The 18,921-nt window shown below is 41.5% G+C and overlaps 1 protein-coding gene across 1 annotated transcript; it reads left to right on the forward strand.

The window, feature by feature from the left end:
* The first annotated feature begins 594 nt into the window (after nucleotides 1–594).
* On the forward strand, nucleotides 595–18,533 carry LOC120994406 (acidic mammalian chitinase-like). Its single transcript, XM_040422939.1, has 11 exons — nucleotides 595–619; nucleotides 5,244–5,273; nucleotides 7,819–8,020; nucleotides 9,943–9,999; nucleotides 10,081–10,246; nucleotides 11,718–11,842; nucleotides 15,708–15,831; nucleotides 16,007–16,192; nucleotides 16,494–16,613; nucleotides 16,700–16,841; nucleotides 18,268–18,533. Exons 1-11 carry the CDS (start codon nucleotides 595–597, stop codon nucleotides 18,531–18,533), a joined length of 1,443 nt encoding a protein of 480 aa, XP_040278873.1.
* Nucleotides 18,534–18,921: the final 388 nt, after the last annotated feature.

The raw sequence follows: 18,921 nt of genomic DNA on the forward strand, positions 1-18,921 counted from the left end.
CTAATGCTAAATGTTGGGAAAATAATAATTTCACCAATTTATGGAAAGATAAATAAAAAATTACTCAAATGCTAACTTCTAATGACAACAGTGAGTGGAAAACCAATGATTAGAGACTCACAGGGTATATATTTAGTTTCCATTAAAGCCTATTTTTGGCACATGCCAATTTGGCTTCAAATGGTTCTAATCCAAGGTGATTAAATACTTGCGAAGGTCATAGTTGTAACAATACCACACTGTTTACTTCTGGCTAACGGGTTATCTGGCTAGGAATGTTACAGAAGGGCATTCATTGGTTGGAAACATACGACATTCATAAATCACACATTTTAGCTTGTGCCCGTCACTTCCCTGCAAAAGCCACTGAGCACAAGAAGCCGTCCAAAAACAATATCTTAATTCTGATAACACGTTATTAAATAATGACTTTTTAATCAAGATACCAACAAGTAAAACAAACAAAGATATCTGTTCTGTATTTACAGAGTGATTAATTTGTACAATTTCATTGTTAACGTGATAAGAAAAGTGGAAAGGAAAGAGAAGTATAAATAGTGATACCATTCTAACCGAAGCCAGTATAGAGGCAAGATGGCAAGACTTATCCTCCTCACAGGTAAGGAAATCATAGAAATGCTAAAAATATATGGTTACAGTATACGGATGTAGTAGAGTTAACACACATGCTTTATGAGACGTGTTATCTAAAATAAGTGCTTTAAGCTAACACCTTCAATTGCTTTTTAATGGCTTTTGTTTCAAGATTTAACGCGATGAGTTAGGAAATTTGAGTTAAGAGTTTGTGTGTTGGGTCTTGGAATTTCTTTACTTGTGTTTCTTCTAATTTATAGCTTTAGGACAGCATTATCAAGTTCGCACCAAGATGAGATTTATACTCACTATGAGGCTGGAATATGTAGCAGTTTTTGTTGAAATTTGCAATGCCGTTTTTGTTAAATTTTGTCAAAATATCAAAAGTTTTGATTGGTGAGGGAGAAAAGAGGTTGAATATCGCTTTCTCCTCATTGCAGGGGACGAAAGAGATAGAACCCTAGATTTCTATTAAGTCCATCTCCTGCTGCAAGGAAGAGAACATGATACGCAAGAACCTCAATCTCTTCATTCTAGGGATCGGTGGGAGAATCCGTCCACAGACCCCAACCGATATATACTTCTAAAATGTCTCTATGTGCTCAGTACTCAGTGGCTCTTTAACCAAATATAAAGAAATGACTTTTCCTGCAAGATACACTTGGTTTTGGCAAAAAATAAAATAAAAATGCATTAAAAATTGCACGTCAAAAGGACCAAAACCAGCATGTGTGTTTCCAGCTCTGCAATTTCTGGTTCAGTAGCTGGAAGATATACTGTGTAATGACATATTCCAGTATAAGAACTACAGATATGAAGGGTCCTTAAATGGGTTTTTCAACAATACAGGTTGGTTTCCTTATCCAACATCAAGGACCCCTGTCAATTATAAGAATCAAGATCCTATTCCCCTAAATAATGGAGCAGCGGGTAGAGTAAGCTTACTGCTGCACCATTCATTCCACAGATTACCCGACCTGGTACTCCATTAATTCACATCGGGATAACATGAACCCCATTCTCATGATGGTAACGGTCCCAACTAAAGATGATTTTATTCAGCTGCTTTGACAAATTTCACAAAGAAAAAATTGTGACATATTACTTTGTTACAAAGTGCATTTCTTTGTAAGTAGCCGTCATTAAAGCTCTCAGATGCCGCGTTTTATGGGTTTACATTTCATAGTATTCCCTAAGTGGTAAAACTAACCTGTGATGTCCCTTGAAGTGCCTTGTAAAGTAGTAATGCACCCCAAAGTGTCTCCTACAGTAGTAATGTCTCATTGTGCCCCTCACAGTAGTAATGTCCCTCACAGTGCCACCCCAATAGTAATGTCCCCCATTGCCCCCCAGTAGAAATGTTCCTACAGTACTCTTCCTCCAGAGAAATATCCCCCGGTAGAAATGTTCCCCTCAGTGCCATCCTCAATAGTAATGCCCCCACAGTAATAATGTTCCCCACAGTGCCACCTCCTATGGTAATATCAATCACATTCCTTGTCCCTCTCCCCCTAGCACTGACCAAGAACTGCTCTTCGCCATCTGTGATTCAGGCATACCAAACTGTAATTCTAATTTGAGAAGGACTTTAATTCTTTGTTTTAAAGGTGTTATGTTCAGTGGATGTGGGCATTATCCTGGCAGTCCCCTAGTTTTAACTTTTTATCCCTTATACAGGGATTTATCCTTTACTGCAAGGGAACCACCAAGCCACTACCTTCTGGAGTAGTCTCTGTGGTTGACAGTTTATCCACAAGGGTCAGAGACTCCAGTGTGGGGCACTGAGGGATCAGGCACAACTCATAATTAGTAACAGGCTGTGGTCAGGGAAAGCAGACTATGTGTAATCTAGTAAACGGCTTAAGATCAGGGCAGGCAGATATGTGAAATAGATGAAACAGGTCTGAGGACAGGACTGGAAATAGAGGGTTAACAAGATGATCAAGCACAGGTCAGAACGTGGGCAGATAATGAAATAGCTCACCTTTGTAGGATACTTAGAAAGCTAAGAGACCTTATTGCTCAAGCACCTTCCCACTGGGTAAGGTGCCCTAATCACCCTAAGTGTTGCCAGCCATTGGCTAATGAGGATTAGGTAAAATGTGCTCTGGCCTTTTAAGAGCTGGAGGGAATGCGCATGTACTCTCTATGGGCACAGGAAGATGGACCTTGCTGGTAAGCAGGTTGGGGTTTGCAAGGAGAGTAGGGTGGCCGCTGGCTTCACCTCAGAAAGCCGGACCTCACCGGCCATGCCCCCCTTTGTGAAGTCACGCCCCTGCCTCCGTGAAGCCATGTCCCCATCGCTGGTTGGGAAAAAAAATGGGGGGAGGAAAGGGAAGAACTTTCTGAATGGAAGGTGAGCTGGGGGCAGCCAGGGTGCTTCTGACTCCCTTAGTCAGCCACAGGAAGCCATGTCTGCGGCCAGGGGCGTAGCTAAAGGCTCATGGGCCCTGGTGCAAGATTTCAGCTTGGACCCCCCCTTCCCTCCGTGCTTTGTGACCAGGGAGGCAAAAATTGAAAAATTGAAACGGCACCCCCAACCCCCCTCATGACAAATTCTTGACCTAACCCCTTCCCTGCAGCCAGAGGTGTAACTTGACCAGCATGCACTTTCCATAATACCAGTGTCTTCTTATGTGGCACAAGGGTCTTTGGGCCCCCTCAGGCTCCTAGGCCCGGTAGCGACTGCTACCTCTGCACCCCCTATAGTTACACCCCTGTCTGCGGCTCTAGTGACTGACTGGGGGTGAGAGAAGCCTCAGTCAGTAGCTGCAGCTCACGCTCAGATAGCGCAGTGCTGCTGTCAGAGCGTGAGCTACTGCAAGGGTGGACATCCCTGTGTCTGTCCAGGCCCTGCACCGGACTGAGGGCAGGGAGCCAGAAAACCGGACTGTCCAGCCTAAAACCGGACATCTGCCCACCCTAATGGAGAGACAGAGAGCCTGTTCACTGAGCCCTCTAGGAAGAGGAGGACAACAGGAGGTATATTTTAGGTCACTGGAGACCAGGGGCCAAGATCGGTGAGCAGAACTGCTGTGGGCTAGAGCCGCCACTGCAACAAAAGGTCGTAATAGGTTGAGTTTCCACATTCGGGTTTTTAGATGCAGTTTTTGAAGTAAAAATCAGGTATACACCCTGAAAGAAGAGAATGTACTATATAACCTCTCCTCTTTAAAGGGCATCTGTCAGCAGATTTGTGCCTATAAAACTGGATGACCTGTTGCATGTGCACTTGGCAGCTGAAGGTATTTGTGTTCCAATGTTCATAGGTTTCTGCATTGCTGAGAAAAATGTTGTAATATTTTAAAGAAGCTTCTAGGATCAACAGGGGCGTTGCTATTACATCTAGGAGCTCTGCTTTCTGGGGAACTGCCACACTCTCTCCACTTTCCACTGATTGACAAAGCCAGGCATGTTGATGTTGATGTCTATCTTTGTCCATCAAAGTGTAAAGGGTATGGCAGTTGTAGAGACAGCAGAGCCTCTAGGTGTAATGGCAACACACCCGTTGCTTCTAGAGACTCATTTGCATATATTAAAACATAATTTTTCTCAGAAATGTGGGCACATATGAACATGGGACCAACACAGATGATTTCAGCTGCCAAGAGCACATGTAACAGGTCAGCCAGTGTCATAGGGACAAATCTGCTGACAGATGCCCTTTAAATGAGCTCTCTATTGCTACAATCTGATATGCAATTGCAGCAAAGTATTTTTGTGTTTCTTATGCAAATGAGATCCTTGGAGTACTGAGCGGTGGGACTAACTCCTCAGAGCACCTCTTCCATCCCCCTCCCCCTTCCTTGTTGCCACTCTTCCTCATGATCTGATTGATTGGGCTAGGCATTCTCACTGCTTAGATTCCTGGGTCACGCTTGCATTGGCAAGACTTCATCAGCGCAGCTCCTTCTGCTCTATAACATTTTGCCTGCTTGATGGAACTGCATATTCACAGTAACAATGTACTTTTAAGTGTACAATGAAAAGCAAAAGCATTGACAAATTGAAGGAAATTTTTTTCAGATCTTAAAGCAGTTGTGTCTCAGACTTTGGCGGGTCTTAAATGGGTACAATCTCAGACTTTGGTAGTATATTATTATAAAAGGGCCCCCAAAGTAAAGGTGTGTACACCACCCATGCAAAGTGTGCTCTTAATTCACTTCTTTGGGAGTTCCAAAAATAGCCTAGCGAGTGCGCTCAGCTATTTTCAGAAGTCCCATGGAAATGGTTAAAGAGAGCTCTGTGGAAGCACAGTCAACTCTCCATTCGCCTCGTTGAGACTGCTAGAAATAGCCAAACCAGTGCTCGGCTATTTTCGGAACTCCCATAGAGATTTGTGGAGGGTGGCTGCACATACATGGATGTACTCCATTCACTTTAGGGGCCGTGTTCTAGAGAAAGGAGGGTCCCAGAGGTTGGGACCAGCAGCTATCTGACATTGGTGGCAAATCCTACCGATATGCCACCAGTGACTGAGGTTAGACAACCCATTTAATATGAAAAAGGAAACTAGAAATGTAAATGCTTTTTATACAGATGAAACCATTAAAAATTAAACCCCAAAAATGTCTACCTAAAAAAATTATGTTAACTGTGCCTTATCTTAACATGCATTTAATAAAGTCATTAATATTTCAATCTTGTAGGACTGGCACTGCTGCTGAACGCTCAGCTAGGTAAGTGGTAATCTGTAAACCAATGGACTTGTTTAACAAACACATAAAAGAATGAAAAAGATGTGAAGTAATACATTTTAGATAATTCTAATTAAATTATGAAGCATTTCCATCCTCAACAACTGAGTATACTTGTGAGCATTTCCAAATGGGAAACCTACCTTCAGAAATGGAGGGGGTTGGCAAGCCTCAACACTTGGCCCTTTTTCTTCTGTCCTGTGATGCTCCCATGCTGAAAATATCCAGGTTGATGCCAAATACAGCCAATCACTGGACACGCTGGTGACTGGCTCCCCTTATGTCATGTGGTCACAGGACATAAGAGGAGCCAGTCACTTTCGTGGACATTGATTGGCTGTAGGTGGTGTGAACCCGAATGTTTTCAGCAGGGAGGGCAACTGAGCATCACTGGCCTGGAGGAGAAGGAGTGGGGAGCCTAGACCGGGAAGCAGGTAAGTAGGCTTCTCTTTATATGTCCGGCCAAGTGGTGTCTGGCCAACTCAACTGATTGTAAAACTAGTGAGAGATTATTTGCCCAAAAGATTATTGCCCCCTCAATGTACAAAGCAAGAAAGCTAGAGTAGTGTGAAAATATTCACCTAGAAATGTGGGTGACTTCTTAAAGGGGTTGTCCCATGATTAAAGTGAAGAAAATGAAAATTACACTTCATATAGTACATGACAATCTCTTTCTAACAAAGCTAGAGCCATCACTGCACCTCAAAGCTAGAGCCATCACTGCACCTCAAAGCTAGAGCCATCACTGCACCTCAAAGCTAGAGCCATCACTGCACCTCCAGATATCTCCCCTCCCTCAGGGTTGTGTCTTTTCTCAAGGGGCGTGTCTTTTCTGCTGCATCTCAGGGAATGTGTCTTTTCTGCTGCAACTCCCTCCCTATCACAGCTCAGGGGTCTTTCATTTCTGCTGTGGATTTCTTCCTGTGATTATCATATCTGGTGGCAGTTGAAGGATGGAACTGATCATGTGTGAGATGGTCAGAAAAATAAGGAAAAGAACAAGCAGCGGGTGCCAATGTATAGATACATTTCATTGAATAGATCACTGGCTATACTAAATTTTTAACTAAATGCAATTAACAGAGATGAGCGAAGTTTTGAAAAATTTGATTTGGCAACTTCGTCAAAGTCCGCCAAGAAATTTGATATGATTTGTCACGAATTGCTATAAATCAGGCATACCCAGGCCACTCTGCTTTACGGTATGGCCTCACGGAGTGGCTGTGCTGCCTTTAATTTAATAATGAAGACCCCAGTGCAAAGTCGTATTTTCATTGTTAATAGTCGCGCAGAATCTTTAAGCAGGGGCTGCTGCTGGTATGGGGTTTGGCTGGTTAGGAGGGGGCACAATATGCAAATTATTGTTGGTCTGGCCTGCAATCTCCTGCAGGTTATTTGACAGTAAACACAGAATATTATTCAGCTCTGGCATATCCACTTCTCCAACCCCAGTGCTCTCCTGCCCTACAGATAGGAGCCCTTCTTCTGCCATCTGCTTTTCCTCCTTTTCCACATTATCTAATATTGATAAGAATATGTCATCAGGGACATCCAGCTCCTCCTCTCTCTGCATCTTGCTGACTTTCTAGGACATGGAGACCAAGAAGGATGATTTGGAAGAAGTAAAGCTAGCAAAAGATAAGGATGGTCATCATTTACACCTGCCATAATGGTTGCAGACTGGATGATATTCCATCTTATTGGTATTGAATTACATATCATAATTTACGCCTGATGTAGAAATAAATGAATAAAAACTCAAGCAGAATAGGTTTCCCTGCACTGTCCCTGCACTCTCCCTATCCAATATTCTTCTATTAATAGTTTTTAGCAACACTGTCCCTAGCGCATGGGCGCTTGTCACATCTCTCCCTATACTCAGCTCACAGGCTAATTTCGGAGACCATGCAGGATGACAGTTTTCTAGGGCTATGACATCCCACGAGATGGCTATCTACAGATTGGCTGGTTGCACAGCATTATGAGTGATCTTGCATTCCCGGGCTTGTCACTTCTACACTTAGTTTCACTTTGTAACTTGCAGCCGCCATTTTAGGAAAACCTGATTCTTTACCACGAATCGCGAGAGAATTCTAATTTGTTGCGAATCAAAGTTTTCCTAAACTTCGGAACAGAGTTCTGCTTTGAATGCTTTGCTTCACTCAACACTAGCAATTACAAAAGTATTCAGATCCAGGAGATGCTTTGAAACATTTAGAATAAGTTTCATGAGACAACCCCTTTAAATGACTTCTGCTGCGGCCTCACCAGTGCTAAACAGCAAACCCAAATTCTAGGTTGTCTTTTGCGCCCTACAGACCATTTACAAGTCACAGCTGCTAGGGTAAGTCTAGCAGGTAGACAGAGCGCTCTACTGTCAGCTTGCTGGAGAGGGTGCCACCTCACACTGGATACAGAGATACTAGTGAGCTTTAGAAAAAGTAATATAATATATGTCTGTAGAATGTATACATATACTACTGTTTTTGCATATTTGTATGCGTGTGCTTATTTTTACTCCATATAGGCTCTGCCTACGTGCTGTCGTGCTATTTCACCAACTGGGCCCAATACAGACCTGGACTGGGGAAGTTCATGCCTGATAATATTGACCCATGCCTATGTACTCACCTGATTTATGCCTTTGCCGGCATGTCCAACAACCAGATTGCCCCAATTCAATGGAATGATATAACCTTGTACAGCTCCTTCCAAAACCTAAAAAATCAGTAAGTAGCCATGTCTTAACGTAACATTGGACAATATTGTGTTCTTGGATATATGAGCATCTTTTACTATTCTTTTTTTAAAACTTAAAGATGTATTGCCATCTGGGACATTTATGGAATATTGATAGGATATGCCAAAAATGTACAATGGGTGCTGGTTCCACTTCTGGGATGCACTCTTAAATCAATGACTGGACTCCTAAGAGATATGAGACTTCCCAAAATAGACAAGTATTGTCTCAGCTATCTTTCAAATTTCATAGCAGTTTATGGAGGGGTGGCCATGCATGCGTGGCTTACTGATTTGCTGCTATAGGGCTTCCTAATAAAGGGGACCACATTTGCATGGTCCTATAGCAACGACTACAGCAGAAGACTCTGCAATTCATGGCAAGGCTGTTTTTCAGATTGAAGAAGAGGAGAGAAAAAAGGAGGGGGGGTTAATCTATATTCTTCCCAAGGGAAGTTTTGAGAGTTTCCAGCGGGGCGCCAGAGGAAGGATTTGAAAACTGTGTTTGTATTTGGATATACAGACACAGTATATGTTGGATATACAAACACAGAGATGTTATATATTTCAGTATTTTTGATATTGTAGGGATATTAGGCAGCCAGGGGTAAACAAACCATCAGGGGAGGTCCCCTAATGGAGAGGATATAGGCACAGAAGGTAGAGCAAAACGTTTTTTACCCCTATGCACGGCGCCTGCATAGGGGTAAAAAACGTTTTGCTCTACCTTCTGTGCCTATTTCAGATTGAAGCCAGGTCTCCAAATGGATAGTTATGGCATGTCCTATCAATATTATGTATGTCCAGGTGTGATGACCCCTTTAATTTATTTTCAGATTTGTTAAGAATGTTGCATTTGTGTTCTGTACTAGTTTTATTAACCCCTTTAAAACTGTAATACGTATATATATATATATATATATATATATATATATATATATACAGTCTAACTGCCTATGCAGTTAGCACATATATGTTCATAGGGGACCAGTCTTTAAACCGAGCATTGCAAAGCACTTGGATTAAAGCTCATGCAGTCTATCAGAAGCAGGTCCCAGTTGTCAGTTATAGTGGGGCCCCAGAGGAGAAGACAGAAGCCGTTTATTAAGGCTTCCGCTTTCTCCTGATCCAGCGAGTTCTATGCAGTGAATAGAGGGGCATAGTCGCTTCCTCTATTGGACCAGGTGATTTTGTGATCACTGGGTGTCTCGGGTACAGAGCAGAGCTGCAGGGTCTTAGCTGACCCTGATCAGCTGTCCCTGTGTACATTGCCCCCATAGGTGGCTGTTTTGCCATGTCCCAAAAAATCTTTTAAAAACATTCTAGGGGACATAGTTTATGCTAGAATATAATAACAAAAAAGTAAATAAAAATATAAAATAATAGTAAAATTAAATTAAAAAAACTGTCACCATAGTTGTCCCATGCATGGAAAACACTACATATTATATATAAAAATGACTGAAAGATAAAAAAAATCTATAGTTTAATTTTTTTTTTTTTAAATATGCTTTACTTTTCCACAATTAAACCTAAAGAAAGCAGAATTCTCTAAAAAAAAAACCATTATAATCGGGTGTCACTTAAGAGTCGCAAAAATTATTTTGGTAGTCCAACAAATAAAAAAATCTCCCCTAAAAACAGTGCTTGTGAATAAAAAATCCATAATCCAATTTCTGACAGTACGTGGCACATTTTTTAAAACCTGTATGGCTCTATATGAAATTGTGCCATAGGGAGTTCCCATTGTGCCCATGGAGTTCTATGCTTGCTATATTATGGCTTTGTACAACCCAGAGGACCAAAAATACAATGTTCCACTCATTGGTACATGGTCTTCATACTAGAAATAAGCTCCTGAGTTAAATGTAGAGTTTAAGTCACTAGAATTAATGCATTTTCCTAATTTCAGAAATGGTAACCTGAAGACTCTGCTGGCCATCGGAGGTTATAACTTTGGCACTGCACCGTAAGTAGCAAATAAGAAAAATACCCAGATGCTGTTCAATCTAGACTTAAAAAAATAATCTATATTCCAATATGTTTGTAGCTTTACTACAATGGTCTCTACTGCTCAGAACCGACAAACCTTCATTTCATCTGTGATCACATTCCTGCGCCAGTATGGATTTGATGGGCTTGACATTGATTGGGAATACCCTGGCTCCAGAGGCAGCCCTCCTCAGGACCAAGCTCTGTTTACCACTTTGGTTCAGGTAATGCTATGACATTCTCATATATAACCCATTCGGAAACTCTTCAGACCCTTTCAGTCTTTTTTTCACATTTTGTTATGTTATGGCCTTGTGCTAAAATAAAAAAAATCCTGTTTTCTCCATTATTCATCACTCAGTACCCCATATTGATAAAGTGAAAAAAGATTGCTAGAAATCCATGCTAATTTAATAAAAAGGAAAAACTAAAATCTCACATTTACGTAAGTATTCAGATCCTTTACTTAGGACTTAGTTGAAGCCCTTTTAGCAGCGATTACAGCCTCCAGTCTTCTTAGGGATGAAGTCACAAAGTTTACACAACTGGATTTGGGAATTTTCTGCCATTTTTCTCTGCAGACCCTCTCAAGCTCTGTCAGGATGGAATTGACCGTAGGTAGACAGCCATTTTCAGTTCTCTCCAAAGATATTTGTTTGGGTTCAAGTCAGGGCTCTGGCTATGCCATTCAGGGACATTCACAGAGTAAGCCACTCTGGTCTTCTCTTCGCTGTGTGCTTATGGTCATGTTGGAAGGTAAACCTTTGGCCCAGTCTGAGGTCTAGAGCTCTGGATCAGGTTTTCATTAAGAATATCTCTGTACTTTGCTCCATTCAGCTTTCCCTCAACCATAACCAATTTCCCTATCCCAGGTGCAAAAAAACACCAACCACAGCATGATAGTGCCATCACCATGCTTCACTGTAGGGGTGAAATTGGGCAGGTGATGATCAGTGCCTAGTTTTCTCCAGACATGATGCCTAGAATTGAGGCCAAAAAGTTTAATCTTGGTTTCATCAGACCAGAGAATCTTGATTCTCACAGTCTGAGAGTCCTTTAGGTGTGTTTATTTTTATTTTTTTGCAAATTTCAGATGGTTTGCATGTCTTTTATTACTAAAGAGAGTCCTATTTCTGGCTATTCTTCCATAAAGCCCAGATTAGTCAAGAGCTGCAGTGATGGTTGACCTTCTGGAAGTTACTATTGAGTTATTTTTACCTCTCTCACCCAGGTCTTTTTCCCCTATTTACTTTTTTTTTGAGGGATAGCCAGCTTCAGGAAGAGCCATAGTTGTTTTGAATGTCTTCCATTTAAGAGTTAATGAGTCCACCTTTCTCTTTGGGATTTTCAGTGAAGCAGAAATTTGTATACCTTTCTCCAGATCTTTTCCCCCTCGCACAATCCAGTCTCTGAGCTCTATAGACAGTTTTGTCTCCTCATGGCTTGGTTTTTGCTCTGATGTACATTGTCAGCTGTGATACCTTACATAGACTAGAGTGTGTCTTTTCCAAATTATGTTCATGTTCAATTGATGTATTCTAACCCTTCTGCCACTGGTTACAACTCTTACTTGAATATGCTTAGTATCTCTGAAAAGCTATATCTGCCAGGTGTATTGTGTATATGCTGTATGCATGCTTGAGATTTATTCTCAGATTTAATTTAAAGTATTTAATGTAAATTACATTCTTAAAGGAACTGAGGGCAGCTTTTGAGACAGAGGCTTCACAAAGCAACAAACCAAGACTCTTGATTACTGCTGCGGTGGCTGCTGGAATCTCCAACATTCAGTCTGGTTACCAAATTGCTCCACTGGCTCAGTAAGTACATAAAAGACATAATAGATGTTGTCATTGGTATACAGTAAAAGATGTGATGTACAATTTAGCTGCAAAGAATATGTACTAAAGTGAAATTTTACCATAGTTTACCATAGCTAGTAGCTACTGCTGCCAGAAGTTTTTTACAAAGGCATTTACAATTCTTTTCGCGTTCCTTACAGACTACAGCTTTGTTAGTAGTACATGTTGCAAAGAATTTGTAGTATGCAATGAAATTATGAGGCACATTTTAAATGCTTGTGAAAAAGGAGTTAAACTGTAAATAAATTATTAAAGGGTTTGTCTATCAGAGAAAAATTTTTGGCAATAGGCTCATAATTGTTTTAAAAAAAAGAAAGAAAAGAAGCCATGCTCATCTCACGATCCCGCACCACTCCTGCCTGTTTAGCAAATCAGTAACTGAGGCATGTCATTCACCTTAAAAACTTACATAAAAAAATAATTCCTTAAAGGGGTTTTCCACCTTTTAGATATTGATTACCTATACTCCAGACAGGTCATCGATATCAAGTGGGAAGTCCAACACCCAGTACCCCCACCAATCATCTGTTTATGGCAGTAGGGAGTGGCAGAAACATAACACTCAACAAAGGCAAATTGGATAGATGACACATACAGGCACCTGTAATAATACCGTTTTCTCAAGGTTGTATGTGAGAGTACAGGCTGTATAATGAGCACCTCTGTGAGTCTCTGTCTATCTAGTTGATGTTAGCAAACTTCTCATTGTAGCCCAGGGGTGAAAATTCTCTTGCAAAATCAGTCCTCACTCTTCATATAACACCATAGGTCCACACTATGGGATGTAGCCTTTTAACAGATGGGCAAACTTTCTCAGAAGTTTGACTTGGTATCAGCAGCGTATACTCCTGGCCAAATGCAGTGAATTCCACAACCTAACTTCATTCATTATCTACAATGACATTATGCCCATGCACCGTCATTTGTATTGGTCCTCAACCTTCTGTCTAATTCAACTCTTCTTACCTTCAGAGGTTGGCTTGTATTAGGGTCACTTCTCTGGTTACATGTGGCTCTCAATGCTGGCAGGTCCCGGTGGATGACTTCTTGCAAGCCTTACACTGTTCATACAGGACACAGCTCCTCACTCTTCAGCTAACACCTATTAACTCCACACTGCTACCCAAATAAGAGGGGACGAGACCAGCCACCACTCGGCAACTGGCTGTAAGGGGGAGGAAGTTAACCTCCTACTTCCCATACACAGCTCTTGGGATACACAGAAGCATAAAATACAATTCCATACACTTAGAAAAAAATATAAGGGGTTGGGTCAGCACAACCTGCCTGTAGGTGCAGATCACTATGGCGAAATACATATACAAACGGAAAATGCAAATGTGATCGCACACTACATCCAGCACTCTGCCCTCCATGCTGGATGAGACATTGGTTTATATTTTGGCCAAAGCATAGTAAGCCACTCACCGCGTCAAGGCTGTCTCATGAGTGGTCCCTAACTCTTGTTCCTACCTGTTCATGGGCCATGACAGCCACATAAAATCCAGGGAATGCAGGTCAGCATGCAAGCCAAGTACACTTTGCTTGTAACCCCGTCCGGTGCCATTACAGCTTTCATCGGATCCAGGGATGCAAGTACCAACATGCATGCTGAACCCACCATATACTTCTCCTGGAGCCAGATGGCTAATGGTAGGTTCTATACAAGCAGACTCAGTTTTATACTGACTTTAAAACCAGCCTCAAGGACAGATTAACTGGTCAGGTGTGCAATGACTCCAAGGAGATCGCCACGCCTCCAATATATACTACAAAGAAAAAAATATAAGGGGTTGGGTCAGCACAACCTGCCTGTAGGTGCAGATCACTATGGCGAAATACATATACAAACGGAAAATGCAAATGTGATCGCACACTACATCCAGCACTCTGCCCTCCATGCTGGATGAGACATTGGTTTATATTTTGGCCAAAGCATAGTAAGCCACTCACCGCGTCAAGGCTGTCTCATGAGTGGTCCCTAACTCTTGTTCCATACACTTAGCAGTAAACCACTGGGTCACTGCAAAAATACTGAACAGTGCTGCTCCGCAGTAATAAAATGGCATAATAATTGCTAGAAGTTAATCTCTTCAACGTGAGAACTGAGTTCAGACAGCATTTCCTCCTCCCTCTCACTCACACACAGCTCAGTAACTTTGCTCCATGTATTATGGGCTCTAGTGAGACTGAAGGTGGAATTACACTGCCCGATCTTTGGGCAGTCCGAGCACTGATGGATGATAGTCATCTATCGGAGCTTGTTTGCACTAGCCTGATTACACAGGCCAAAGAAAACTTTCAATAAATGATCGGCAGCACATCCCTGATTATACAGAGAGATATGCTGCCAATAATCGTGCATCTTTCATCCTGATGAAAGACGGCCATCACCCAATGAATGAGCTGATAGCTTACTCCATTATACAGCCCATTTATTGGGAACAAGCATTTGCATTCCTGATTATTGGCCCAACAATGTGCATAATACTTACAGACAATGTGAAACACTTTAAAGGGAAATTGTCACCATGAAATGCAGGGCAATCTGCAGGTAGCATGTTAAAGAGCAGGAGGAGCTGAGCAGATTGATAGATAGTTAAATGGAAAAAAAAGTCAGTAAAGTAAAGTAAAAATGTATATATTTCTGATCCTTCTGACTTCAATTGCACACAGGCAGTGTTTTATCAGTGATTTATAGCATTCTCTGTGTAAGAGTGTATACAGAGATAGAGGTCAGTCAGTGATAGCCGTTTACAGAGGAGGTGTTATCAGTGATTGATAGCATTCTCTGTGTAAGAGTGTATACAGAGATAGCGGTCAGTCAGTGATAGCTGTTTACAGAGGAGGTGTTATCAGTGATTGACAGCATTCTCTGTGTAAGTGTGTATAGAGGGGTGGATGTCAGTCAGTAATAGCTGTACACAGGGAGGTGTTATCAGTGATTGATAGCATTCTCAGTGTAAGTGAGTATACAGAGATAGCTGTCAGTCACTGGTAGCTGTACATGGGAGAGGTGTTACCAGTGATTGATTGCATTTTTTGTGTAAGAATGTATACAGAGATAGCTGTCAGTCACTGGTAGTTGTACACGGGGAGGTGTTATCAGTGATACAGCATTCTCTGTGTAAGTGTATATATAGAGATAGCTGTCAGTCAGTGATAGCTGTTCACACAGGAGAAATTACAGAGATATGTGTGAAATACAAGTTTTACCGATTTTTTTTCTCTCCACAAAACGATATATAAATCTGCTCAGCTCCTTCTGCTCTATAACATGCTTTCTGCATAATGCACTATGTAGTGACAGGTCCCTCTTAAAGGGGTTGTCCGATCTTGGACATTGGGAGCATATTGCTAGGATATACCCCCAAGGTCTAATAGGTGCGCGTCTCACCTCTGTGTACCGCCTGCAAAGTGACTGCCGTCCATTCATTTCTATGAGAGTGCCAAAAATTGCCAAGCGGTGCTCTCAGCTATTTTGATATATTGAAATTAATGGGAAGTGCACCGCTCAAGCAGAAATAGCCAAGCGCACCCTCGGCTATTTTCTGCACTCTCATAGAAATGCATAGAGGGCGGCAGTGCACGTGCTGTGCACCGTCCGTCACTTTGTGGGCTCTGATCAAAAGATAGGTGCGGGACCCACACCTATCAGACATTGGAGGCATATCCTAGCGATGGGACAACCCCTTTAAATTACTTTTAAGAATTTTAAGATTTTTTTTTCTTTTTTGTTGAGCAGAACAAATTTAATGAATAACAGACCAAAATATTATGTAGTTACTTGTACACAATGTTTTAAAGGTTTACTGTATTTTAGGGCTTTGGATTACTTCCATGTTATGACCTATGATCTGCATGGTTCTTGGGAAGGATATACTGGAGAGAATAGCCCTCTGTATTCTAACCCTTCTGCCACTGGTTACAACTCTTACTTGAATGTGGTTAGTATCTCTGAAAAGCTATATCTGCCAGGTGTATTGTGTATATGCTGTATGCATGCTTGTGAAGCATGACTAGCTGAGTTTATTCATCTCTGCAATAATTGCTTGCTATGGTAGACTGGTCAAAAATTACATTTGACAAAAGTACATTTGACAAATTCTCACTAAATTCTAGAATTACGTCATGAACTACTATCTGAACAATGGTGCCCCAGCTTCTAAACTCATTGTTGGATTCCCAACTTATGGACACACTTTCATCCTGAGCAACCCATCAAACACTGCCATTGGTGCTCCTACTTCTGGACCTGGACCTGAGGGACCTTACACTAAGCAGACGGGATTCTGGGCCTACTATGAAGTAAGACCTTCTAAACTAAATACTCAAACCTTGTAGTACCATAGAATAAGATGAGGTTCAATGAATAATATCTCTAATAGACACATAGGACACCGGTATCCGAGCCCGCTACTGGAGCACTGGCCATTGTCGTAACAATAAACTATTTAGACAAGCAGCAGACTATGCAAAGAAAAATTGTATTGCCTTATAAAAACACCCCAAAAATAATTTACATTATCTACATGAGAAAAGAAGGAAAAACAAACGTAAAAATCTTATTGTTAAACAGAATGTCATACTTTGCCATTCATGTCTGCAGATTTGTACTTTCCTGAAAAATGGGGCTACTAATGAGTGGTCTTCTGCTGAAGATGTCCCCTATGCCTACCAGGGTAATGAGTGGTTGGGATATGACAATGAGAAGAGTTTCCAGACAAAGGTAATTGCATATTTTTTTTGTCAGCAAATAAAAAACACACAACAGAGAAGTGCGCTAACATGGATTTTCACATTTCTAATTTAAAGGCTCAGTGGCTGATGCAGAACAACTTTGCAGGTGCTATGATTTGGGCAATTGATTTGGATGATTTTACTGGTACTTTCTGCAACCAGGGCAAATACCCTCTAATAACCACACTGAAGAACACTCTTGGGATACAAGCTTCCGGTAAGTATTATGTCTATAAATAGACATTACGTAGCCTTTTCCAGGAAGAATGAAGATAGCCTTCGAAACGCGTCATATACTTTACATATTCTATATTTTTAAATATTTTATTTCTTTATATGTTTTAATAAATCCCAAGTTTTGCAACTCATCTGGACAGCGCCCGTAAATCCTCTTACCTTGGCTTTCTTTTGCTGTGATATACTGCCATATTCATACAATTCACAGTCAGAAACACAATAGACAGGGCTATTGCTATTTAATGTAGGATGCTGGTTTAGTCTGTTCAGTTGCCAGTAGGGGGCAGGAAAGGATATTTCCACTTTTTGGAATATTGGTCTATATTGGATGAACCTCATAAACTTAATGAATTAACTTAAAGGGGTTTTCCAAAGACGTTTTATTCTGATGACCAGGCTCAGACTGGCCAACAGAGGAACAGGTGAATCCCCCAGTGGGGCGCTGAGCAAGGTGTGTCTGTCGCAGTGTGAGCAGGTAATATTTGCAGGTAGTATTACAGTGGGCCCCAGAATTAATTTTACTGTTGTGCCCTAGGAAACCCGAGTCCGACACTGCTCATGAGAAATCCCCTGGATAGGTCATCAGTAGGGATGAGCGAATCGACTTCAGATGAAACATCCAAAGTCGATTCTTATAAAAGTTTGTTCCAATACTGTACAGAGTAGGAGCTCCATACAGTATTAGAATGTATTGGCTCCGATGAGCCGAAGTTATTGCTTTATGAAGTCTTGCGAGATTTCGGGTAATAATTTCATAAATTAATTTGTACTGTAAAAAAAACACTTCCCAAAGTCTCGCGAGACTTTACAAAGCAATAACTTTGGCTCATCCAATACATTCTAATACTGTACGGAGCTCCTACTCCGTACAGTATTGGAACAAAGTTTTATGCAAATCAACTTCGGATGTTTCATCCGAAGTCGATTGGCTCATCCCTAGTCATCAGTATCTGATATATGGGATCTGACACCTGCGACCACCGCTGATTAGCTGTCTGAAAGGTAGCAGCGTAGCCTCCTCTCCATCCCCCAAATACAGAGCCATACATCGAGTACATACAGTCACTTCAATGGGGCTGAGCTGCACCTAAACCATGTGACCAATTAATATGACGTCACATGGCCTAGGAGAAGCTGCGAGAAGGCCGTGGAACTACTGCGAGCATCGGGGTCTTCTCAAACCTGATCTTATTGGAGGAGGTGCCGGGTGTTAGACCCCCATCGATCAGATACTGGTGACCTATTCAGAAGATAGCTCATCAGTATAAAAGTCTCTGAAAACCCCTTTAATAAACTTATTATTTTTCTCAGTCCACTATGAAACTATACAAAAACTCATGCCGACATAATTACTACTATAATTAAAAAATCATGTTCTAACCAACATTATTCCATTTTTTTTGTAGGATGCACACCCTCTGCTTCTGTTGCCCCAGTCACAGCTGCACCACAGACTGTGCCCAGTGGAGGTGGGTCCAGCGGTGGCGCAACTCCTAGCTCAGGAGGTAGCTCAGGAGGCAGCGGATTCTGTGCAGGAAGGGCTAATGGACTCTACCCTGTGGCCGGAAACAAGAATGCTTTCTGGCACTGCTTGAATGGCATCAGCTACCAACAGAATTGCCAATCTGGTCTTGTTTTTGACACTAGCTGTCAGTGCTGCAACTGGGCATAATCTGGGAAGCGTTAATAAAGGCTACAAAGAGAATGTCAAGCTGAACTTTCACAAGTGCTGCAAAAATAAAGAAGTGTTCAGCATATTCAGTGTTAATATTTTATTATTTTACGTTTCTTCCAAAACTAGCAGTGTGCCATACAAGGTTTTTTTTAGAACTACCAAGACCTCCAGTCTCACCACAGCTTCACTGGAAGAAAATTATTCACAGAGCTCAGTAGGAATCTTCAATTACATCACTATCGGAGTGAGAAGGCATCATCAAAATGTATTAGACTACGGAGAACAAAATAACTTACACAATAAGGCCTCATGCACATGACAGTGAAAAATGGCCATATGACGGCTGTTTAAGTAACGGCCGTCACACGGCCATTTTTAGCACCAA

This window comes from Bufo bufo, chromosome 3, assembly GCF_905171765.1.
Source record: "Bufo bufo chromosome 3, aBufBuf1.1, whole genome shotgun sequence".
Taxonomy (NCBI): Eukaryota; Metazoa; Chordata; class Amphibia; order Anura; family Bufonidae; genus Bufo; species Bufo bufo.

Excerpts from the sequence above, each read along its gene's own strand:
- LOC120994406 (XM_040422939.1), top strand. The coding sequence starts at position 595 with ATGGCAAGACTTATCCTCCTCACAG. Across the intron at positions 15,832-16,006 it reads ACAACTCTTACTTGAATGTG|AATTACGTCATGAACTACTA; the intron begins GTTAGTATCTCT and ends ACTAAATTCTAG. Across the intron at positions 16,193-16,493 it reads GATTCTGGGCCTACTATGAA|ATTTGTACTTTCCTGAAAAA; the intron begins GTAAGACCTTCT and ends TCATGTCTGCAG.